General features: G+C 35.3%; 1 protein-coding gene across 2 annotated transcripts; it reads left to right on the forward strand.

The window, feature by feature from the left end:
• On the forward strand, positions 498 to 5,535 carry LOC109336683 (protein KINESIN LIGHT CHAIN-RELATED 2-like). Of its 2 annotated transcripts, XM_019573440.1 has the most exons (4): positions 498 to 1,137; positions 1,180 to 1,656; positions 3,681 to 4,589; positions 5,056 to 5,535. In XM_019573440.1, exons 1-4 carry the CDS (start codon positions 1,118 to 1,120, stop codon positions 5,288 to 5,290), a joined length of 1,641 nt encoding a protein of 546 aa, XP_019428985.1. In that variant the 5' UTR covers positions 498 to 1,117; the 3' UTR covers positions 5,291 to 5,535. The 2 variants fall into 2 exon arrangements, with proteins under 2 accessions (XP_019428985.1, XP_019428976.1); XM_019573431.1 differs by having other exon boundaries at positions 498 to 1,656.

The following is a 9,922-nucleotide window of genomic DNA, read 5'->3' on the forward strand; positions in this document are numbered from 1 at the left end:
TTTTGAGTACATTATAAATATTGATTATAAATTTGAGCTACCTATTTGAATTTTTTTTGTTATAGGTTTATAATATATAAATATAAGTAGGTATGTCCGGTTTAAGTGGCATGCGGTTTAATTAATTACTGAACCACTGGTTGAACCACTGTACCACTATACCAGTTCCCTGACCGGTTTGATAACCGGTACGGTTTTAACAACATTGGTAATAAGTCATTTCAGACTTTTAAATAGATCAGTTTTTTTTTAAATTAGTAAACATATTAAATTCAGATTCTTATACGTTATATAGGTTCTTATTCAAGGAATGATAAGACTAATGAGAGCTTGAAAACGATCATCATGAAACACTCCAACAAAAATTTATACATAAGCTTATAAAACATAATGTTTGCATCAAATAATATAAAAAACATACTGTATTGAATTAGTTACCTTATATAGTATTGTATTATACAAGAGCAATAAGAAAAATATAAATGCATGACAGCAGCAAGGCACTGAAAAAGCCCTCAAGTCCTATTCAGGAAAAGAAGGCCACAACTAACCATCTGATATCTGATATAAGCATAACAAAGGGAAAAGAAGAAATTGCAGAAGCAGCAAAACTTCTGAGTAACTCTATATCTGCAATCATGGATTTTGTGTCATTGTTCTTACCCTTTTTGCTAGTGAAACTTGTCCTCAAATTCAAGTATCCAAATTCCATGATCATGAGGCGTATCTTCCAAGCAACCTTCCACTACTACCATCCCTAATCCATTCTTATCACTTCATCTAACTTCCTACTATTCTATATTCAATTCATTCCCTTTTCTCACTTACAATACCCATTGCTGTAAATAACTACTATATTTATACGTTTCATTCTTCCTCTCCAAATTTGTGAATTCAACAAAAAAGTTGCTTGAACCAAAAACCCAGAAAATTGATACATGGGCATGCAAATTAGACAATAATGTTTTCATTTTTGTCTCCCAATTACAAAAAGTAGAATTTTTTGCTTTCCCCAATTCACAGAACCCAAAACCCAGGAATTGAAATTGAAATTCTGGGAATTCAAATTACCGAATAAAAGTTTCAATTTTGAATAGTGGGTGTTCAATCTATCACCATGCCAGGGTTGTTCGCGAAAATCCCATCTCAAACGCACCCCTCCGACGGCGTCGATCACCGAACCCCACCACCGCCAGGGAACCGCCCATTCAAGAAAACGCCGGAAAATCTGATCATCGACGAGTCTTCATTGGACAATCCAGATCTGGGTCCGTTTCTTCTGAAGCTAGCTCGAGACACCATAGCTAATGGTGAAAACCCGAATAAGGCATTGGACTATGCAATTCGGGCCACCAAATCATTTGAACGGTGTTCAGGTCCGGGTTTGGATCTTGCAAATTGTTTGCACGTTGTTGCAGCAATATATAGTAGTTTGGGCCGGTTCAAAGAAGCGGTTGAGTCATTGAACCGGTCGATTTTGTTGTTGGATGTTGATGAATCGGGTTCGATGGTGAAGTTTTCTGGGTACATGCAGCTTGGGGATACTTATTCGATGATTGGGAAGTTGGATAGATCCATTTTGTGTTATGAGTCGGGTTTGAAGATCCAAATGGAGGTTTTGGGTAACTCCGACCCGAGAGTTGCAGAAACTTATAGGTAAAGTGATAGACACACCTTATCCATTCTGATAATAAAAAATAGAAAAAAATTGATAATGTTAGTATATATTAATTTGCTAATAATGGTTCTTTCTCCTTTGCTTTTGGTGTTCCACCGCCACGTTAATTAATTATTTACTTTAAGTAAATTTTACATGTGGGTTCATTATATGTTGCATGTTGGACTGTTCGTGTGCTTGGTAAGTTGAATAAAGGAGGAGGTTATAATAAACGAGTGAAGTAGCCAATTTGATATAAAAAATAAGTTAGCTAGTCTTTGATCAAAAGACTTATTTGATAAGCTACTTGATTACAAGTTCTTATTTGAAGTAGTTTATGAGCTTCTAACTTGGGGACTTATTTTATTTTAGTGTTTTTTACACCATTAACAAATCATCTATAATTCATATGTTAATTATCATCGATTCTCAAACAAAAGTAATATAAATAAAATGTGGATAATGCGATGACAGTGTAAAAAACTTTACACGGATAGTGCATAAATTTTAAACTATACATCCACAATGTAAGTATTTTTTTACACTATCAGCAAATCATCTATCATTCATATGTTAATCACTCTCAAACAAAAGTAATAAATGGTGGATGATGTGTTGATAGTGTAAAAAACTCTAAGCTCATAAGTTTTTAGTTAACTAGTTTATAAGCTTTTAGCTAACTTATAAGCTTTCAGCTAGCATAAACCTTTAGCAATTTTTTCATCTAGTTGTGTCAAACAGAACTTATAAGCTGGTTGAAGACTTATAAGTAAGTTGGAAGCTTATAAATTAGTTGAAAGCTAATAAGTTATTCCTATTTAACAAAAATCTCTGCATTTGTGTGATTAAAACTAATTCAATTGTAGGCTGTAGCTACCTTTTGCTAAATTTTCTATTTTTTTAAAGTTGAATTTTATTGCACTCCCAACAGAAACTCTTTTGTACAGTTTTTCTTTTATATTGTGGTCAAATATTTCTAATAGACCCGTACATGATGGAATATAAAGAAAATACTTTCTAGTCAAGCATTTTGTTTTGCCAAATGAGTTACCTAATTTGGTAGACTCATCAGGATTAGAAAATAGCAAAACTTCTCTATAAAATGGTCCCTTATCTATTATGAAGTTATGAGAAAAAGAAAAGAAAAACATTGAGTGGTTTGTTTGTTTAGACCTGTTAAAAGATTGGAGAAGAGAAACACTCCAATTGCGTAAATGCGTGCTTAACTATAATACATAATAATGTCATTAGTTTCATATCTTATGTCTTATAATTATTATTAAAAAGGAAGGATAAAAGATTGGACAGTGATGAATTGTTATATAGGCTTTATCAATGGTCATCACATTTAGAATGGTACATGCACTACCACAACTTTTGTATAATCTATCATATTGTCACTGCTGTGATGGATAATTTGGACATAGTATTTTGATAACCATGGATCTGTGGGCCATGAAATGCTTTGGAGTTTGAACTATAAAGTTTGTAGTCTACTGTGAATCAGATTATCAGAGGATGGTGGTTGCAGATTTTGAAGCATTAAGGTGTAAGAAAATTTGAATAAGGTGCTGAACCTTCTTGGAACTAAACTACCATGGTCTGTCCCCTACAACTTTCTATCTCAAAAATATATAATACACAACTCTTTTTTGGGTAATGATAACAAAAAGCTCTTTCCATTTGTACTTTAAAGAAGCAGCAGAATTTGGATCTATATATGTGTGTGTTAAAGGGGAAAAAGGTTTAGTCGCCGGGAATCAATTCCCGGCGGCCAGGTCTCCTGATTCCTAACCGTTGGAGGACAATGGATTTCGTGTTAATTTGTACTTTTGAAAACATAATTAGCATAGTTTATTTCACTTAACCAGTCAGACAATTAACGGAAAACCGAATCAAGAGGACAAATTGAACTAGTATGTGTATATTTTATGTTGGTGTCATGTCTTGTTAGAAGGGTAAGGAGATATATGTGACAAGGTGCTGAAATTTTACCTAAATATTTGCTTTCTTTGAAGGATAGGTACTTAGCTGAAGCACATGTTCAAGCCATGCAATTTGATGAGGCAGAGGACTTTTGCAAGAAGACCCTTGAAATTCACAAGGAGCATTGCTCACCTGCTTCCCTTACAGAAGCAGCTGATAGATGTCTTATGGCCCTTATATACGAGGCGAAGGGAGATTATGAACCGGCACTTGAGCACCTTGTCCTAGCTAGCATGTCAATGATTGCCAATGGGCAAGATAATGAGGTTGCAGCTATTGATGTTAGCATAGGTGATATTTACTCATCACTCTGTCGTTTCGATGAGGCTATTTTTGCCTACCAGAAAGCACTAACAGTGTTCAAATCCACTAAGGGTGAAAGTCACAGCTCGGTCGCATTAGTGTACATTCGCCTCGCTGACCTTTACTTCAAGACTGGACAATTACGAGAGTCAACATCCTACTGTGAAAATGCTTTAAGGATATACAGTAAACCATTGTCTGGAACCACTGCTGGAGATATTGCAAGCGGATTGACCGAAATCTCTGCCATATATGAAGCTCTAAACGAGCCCGATGAGGCGCTGAAGCTCTTGCAGAAGGCAGTGAAACTATTGGAGGATAGCCCGGGACAATATAGGACAGTAGCAGGAATAGAAGCACAAATGGGAGTGATATTCTACATGGTTGGGAGGTATACGGATGCTAGGAAGTCTTTTGAGAATGCTATAACAAAGCTGAGAGCTGGTGGGGAGATGAAGTCGGCATTTTTTGGAGTTGTGTTGAACCAGATGGGGCTGGCATGTGTGCAACTGTATAAAATAGGAGAGGCTGCCACACATTTTGAAGAAGCAAGGGAAATGTTGGAACAAGAGTGCGGTAGATATCACTTGGACACTCTTGGAGTGTATAGCAATCTTGCAGCAACATATGATGCCATGGGAAGGTGAGCATTTTTTATACTATCTTGCACATGTCAAGTCACTCCCTCTTTATACCATTATGTGTCCCAAGCTTCTGTGCCTTTGTCTGGGTTTTCCTCGCTTTTTTATGTTTGATGCGTAGATAGAACAAGATGGAACAAGTTGTTTTGTCTTGTTCTGTTTTATCGATAAAATACTCTAAACACAAAACATAGGTCATTTGTTTTGTTCTGTCTCGTTTTGACACGTCTACCTTATGCTACCTTTGTGTCTTACAAATACCTAGACAAATTATCTTTCTGCACCCTAGGAAGAGTGTCACTATAACTCCTTATGCTGATAACAATCCTTTCATGACATGTCATGAGAACTCTTTCAGTAATTTGACAATCCTTTCATAAGATATAAGTGAATGATGCAAGGTTGATTGTTTCTTTGTGGATGTAAATAAAGTCAACTTAATAATTTCTTTTTGGTTATCATGTACAGAGTTGAAGATGCCATTGAGATTTTGGAGTACATACTGAAGATGAGAGAAGAACAACTTGGAACTGCAAATCCGGACGTTGATGATGAAAAGAAAAGACTTAATGAGCTTCTGAGAGAAGCAGGACGAGTTCGGAATAAACATGGAAAATCACTTGAGAATCTTATAGACTCCAACTCCTTCAAGATGAAGAAGGAAGGAAAAAAGAAGTGGGGTGTATTTGGTTTGAGAACTTAAAAGAGGTATTGTCATTGGAAGAAAAAGGAAAAGAAAGAACCTCCCTTACATGGTCTCTCTTCTTTTGGATTTACAAGAATTCCAGTGAAGGAGCTTCTTGGTTTCAATATATTTTAAGAGTAATTATAGTTTCACATAATGTTTGGTCACATATTTGATTTTGATGAGAAAGGAGACATGCTGAGAGAAGAGGAAATGAGCGGTAACAATTGATATTTATGTGAATTTATGTAAGGGGTGGTTAAACTCATTTGTTCCCCTTTTTTCTTCTTTCTGATTATTCTATTTTTCATGTTTTTCTTGGTGATGTCATTAACCCTTTGCTTTTGTACTTATTTGTTTTAGTTTTTTTGTTGTTGCTAGTCAAATACTACTTTCGGTAGCTTCTTTAACTCCCTCTGCACAAAGGCACCATTTGAAATATGAAGACACAAAAGAACCTATGTCTAACTTGGATTAATTGCTGCTGAACTTTTTCCAGATGGATTTTGATAGAAAGTAATTTTTGTTTAGATTTTTCTTTTCATTAAACGCAAAATATGGATAAAATTTATTTTGTTAATATCACATTTGAAAAAGCAAGGTATAATTATACATAGATAATGAAAATAAAAAATCTCATTCTGAGACATGCAAATGGGGTTTGGGTCCTGCAAACATAGCCCCAAACATGCACAATTATTTTTAGGATTTGAACATCGTTTTATAATTGAATAGCAACCTTACCATACTGAGGTTCAGCCTCTATATTTTAAAAGAGCGCATAAGAAATTTGTAAAAAACGAATGACAAAATTGTAAATCACATTTGAAAAGCAAAGTACAAATTTTCAGACGTGTTGAAAGAAGGTATCTAATTGTGAATTGAGATATTATTTTGAACCTTTGTATAACTGGCAAATTGATTATTTATAATTTTCTCCTTTGGTATTGTTTCGGATTTGAATCTATCATCTATTATTAATACTGATTTTAAGTTTTATAGAAATGCCTTTGGGGTAGAGACCTAGTTCCCATTTACTAATTCATAATTTGAACTTGAAATATATATCAATATATGTGCCATATGAATGATTCTGCAGACTGAAGCAGCTACATATGTGTTTGGAAAATAATACTCTGGAATCAAACAGATCTGGTTTGTGTACATCAAACTAACCTTAAGCTTTGAGGCTCACCCTCATAAGTTAAAGACGAGATAGAGAAGTCTTCAAATTACTTGGCATGTGACATTTATTTTACTTTGAAGTTTGCCTCAGCTTTTTAAAATTGTACATTTCTTCCTTATTTGAAGAGTAAATTATCTGTAAATTGATTATTCTTCATTAAGAAAGTGATGTGTTTGACTCTTGTTTCATTCATGTGTCTGTTGCTGGATTTCAATCTTCTGATATTGAGATTTGAGCAGCATTTCAAATATTATCTTCTAGTTGAACCAAATAATTGCAAAGAGTTTGGTAAACATGTACAATTTTTAATTACTCTAAGTGGCTGAGGTTATTTCACATATGCATACTTAATCAGTTCATTTAAATAGCAACATCCCATCTCATCTGGAGTATGTACAATATCCAAATTTCGGATCACGTCCCTACAAGTGCATCTTTGTCAAGTGTACATGAAATATATTTATCGTGAATCAATTTATAATAGTTAAAGTTTTACATGCACCAGAAATTGCTATGGGTACCTAAAATAAATCAACTTATATAAACTGCTATAAGCTATGGCCTCAAGCCCAGTTGATAGCAACATTACTATAATGTACATTCGATAATTAGAAATAACTCTCAAAAGGCAATAAACAGTTACTAATTCCAAAATCAACTACAAAAAACTCCCAAAATTCTTCGATCCATGATAGATAGAAAGAATGTCCACTTCAATGCCATAAGATAGTGTTAAAGGTTGAAACCATAATGCAAATTCCACGGTTAATGCTCCAGTGGCCATATGAAGAAGCAGAAGCACGTCTATATAATTGGCTGCAAAGACTTCTAAGGTTCTATATAACACATAAACTACGCCACTATATTGCCCACAGAAAGCTAAGGCAACAGTAGCTCTTATATTCACGGTAGTGCGGTGGATGATTAGAGTAAGGACAACGAAAGAGGAGGTTCAAGTTATGGAGAAGTTGGACAGATGGGAAATTGAGAATTAACGGTGTCAATTTGGGATTAGGAATATAAGTACGCGGACCAAAAGTCCACATGTCAATTTATAATTGGCTTCCTGACCAATAACTGGGTCCTCTGTCCCTTAGAATTCCTGTCCCTGTGTCCCAATTCAATCACCTTTTGCCAACAAATAAAAATAACACTTTATTTTAATTTTATTTTATAAAAATAAAATATTAAATCCATGTGTTTAAACATGAATGGTGTGGGACAGGATTGGGGACACCATTTTGGGACAGGTGATCCCCATCCTCCTGACCATACCTAGGAACTGTACTAAGTTTTGTCCTTTAAAAAATCAAATCAAGCTCGCAAAAAGTTTACATTACCATATTAGGTTATGTTAACCCCTGCCCTGAACAACCCTTAGGACTGAGGATAAAGAGTTAGATAAAGATAAGTTTGTATCTTGAAAAACTAAGTCCACTAATTCTCGTAATAATAAAGTCAAATTTTCCAATGCAAAATTACTCTTGAGCTTCTTATCCTAGGGCTGAGTTTAACATTTACCTTATCATTATATTAAGCTTAACTAACATTAATAAGTTAACATTGTTGTTAATAATTTCAGCTTTTGGTTTATGCATTTGGTGTTAATTTTGTAATAGTTTCCTAATTCTAGTTAGTTAAGAGTTAGTTAGTTAGGAGTGCTATAAATAGAAGTCTAGTGTACTTGAGATGAGTGATTGTATTTTGATGCTTCAAGTGAATCAATAATACAAAAGAGGTATATTCATTGAATTGCTCTTTGTTACTTTCTTGGTATCCAAGCAAACTCATAAATCTTCAACCTTCTTTCTCTATTCCTACTCTCCATTCTTTTCCTGTTTTTGATGGTGTATGTATGCACTTGGTGTGCATATCAGTTGCTTGCAGAACAAACAACAGTGGTATCAAGAGCTTTGTGCAAAAGGGATTCTGTGTGAACCAAGAGAAGGGGACCTGTGTGTGTGGGAGTGTGTGTAAAAGAGTGCATTCGAAATCAAAGAAGGAAGGCAGAAGCAAGAAGGAGTAAGAAGAAGCTGTCACATGGCAAACAACAATAGTTTCTCTATGACACTCCCTATCCTAGATAGCAAGAACTACGATAGATGGAAGAATCACATGAAAGCTATATTTGGATTTCAAGAAGTACTTGAGATAGTGCAGAAAGGCTGTCAAGAAATAGGAGAAGGAGCAACCGAGGCTCAAAGAACAATGTACAATGAAGCAAAGAAGAAAGATTGCAAGGCACTATTCCTCATCTACCAAGGTGTTGATGCAGCAAATTATGAAAAGATCAATGGAGCTGAGACTGCCAAGCAAGCCTGGGATAGCTTGGAGAAATGCTATGAAGGTGTTGCAAAGATCAAGAAAGTAAAATTGCAGAATCTGAGAAGGCAATATGAAGTCTTGCAAATGGAAGAGAATGAGTCAATTGCAGACTACATGACCAAGATTCTAACACTCTCAAACCAGATGAGGTCATGTGGTAAAGCAATTAAAGAGAAATCAATTGTTGAGAAGGTCCTAAGGACTCTCACTTGCAAATATGACCATATAGTAGTTGCAATTGAGGAGTCCAAGAACCTAGAAGAACTCAAAATTGAGGAGTTGCAGGCATCTTTGGAGGCTCATGAGTTGAGGTTGAAAGGAAGGAACTCAGGCAGAGTTGGTGATGAAGCTTTCTTGTCAAGACACAACAAAAAGAATTCCAATCAATGGAACAAGAAAACCAAAGAAAGGGGACAGAATAGCAAGTGGAAAACCAATGAATCAAGTTCCTCCCCTGATCAGAATGGTGCAAGGAATGGCAATGATCTTTATCAAGGCAAGAACAATCATAAGAATTCAAATACCAGAAAGAAAGTAAACAAAAAGAAGTTGCAATGCTATAACTGTAGAAACTATGGACACTTTGCATCAGAATGCAAATCCAACAAATGGCAGAAGGCTAGAGAGGATGAAGCTAGACTTGAAAAAGGGGAAAGTTCAAGCAGTTCTGATGATGAACACTGCCTATTGATGGCTACAACAGTGAATGAATCTGGAAATGAGGGAAGCAATGAAGACTACTGGTACTTGGATACTGGTTGTTCAAACCATATGACAGGTAGAAGAGATTGGTTTGCAGATCTAGATGAATCTGTCAAGAGCAAAGTGAAATTTGCAGATCACTCATCAGTCTCAGCAGAAGGAGTAGGGAAAGTACTGATTCAAAGACTTGATGGCAAGGAAACATCAATTTCCAATGTGCTCTATGTGCCCAAGATGCAAAATAATTTGTTAAGTCTTGGTCAACTTTTAGAGAAAGGATACAAGGTGATAATGGAAGAAGGTGAGCTAATTCTGTTTGATAGAACAAACCAGAAAATATTGAAGGCCTCTCTTTCATCCAATAGAACCTTCAAGATAAAGATACAAGTCAGTGAACAAACTTGTCTCAAAGCTGGAGTGGACCAAGATACTTGGCT

Source organism: Lupinus angustifolius, chromosome LG02 (genome assembly GCF_001865875.1).
Source record: "Lupinus angustifolius cultivar Tanjil chromosome LG02, LupAngTanjil_v1.0, whole genome shotgun sequence".
Taxonomy (NCBI): Eukaryota; Viridiplantae; Streptophyta; class Magnoliopsida; order Fabales; family Fabaceae; genus Lupinus; species Lupinus angustifolius.

Excerpts from the sequence above, each read along its gene's own strand:
- LOC109336683 (XM_019573431.1), top strand. The coding sequence starts at position 1,118 with ATGCCAGGGTTGTTCGCGAAAATCCCATCTCAAACGCACCCCTCCGAC. Across the intron at positions 1,657-3,680 it reads AGAGTTGCAGAAACTTATAG|GTACTTAGCTGAAGCACATG; the intron begins GTAAAGTGATAG and ends TTTGAAGGATAG. Across the intron at positions 4,590-5,055 it reads ACATATGATGCCATGGGAAG|AGTTGAAGATGCCATTGAGA; the intron begins GTGAGCATTTTT and ends TATCATGTACAG.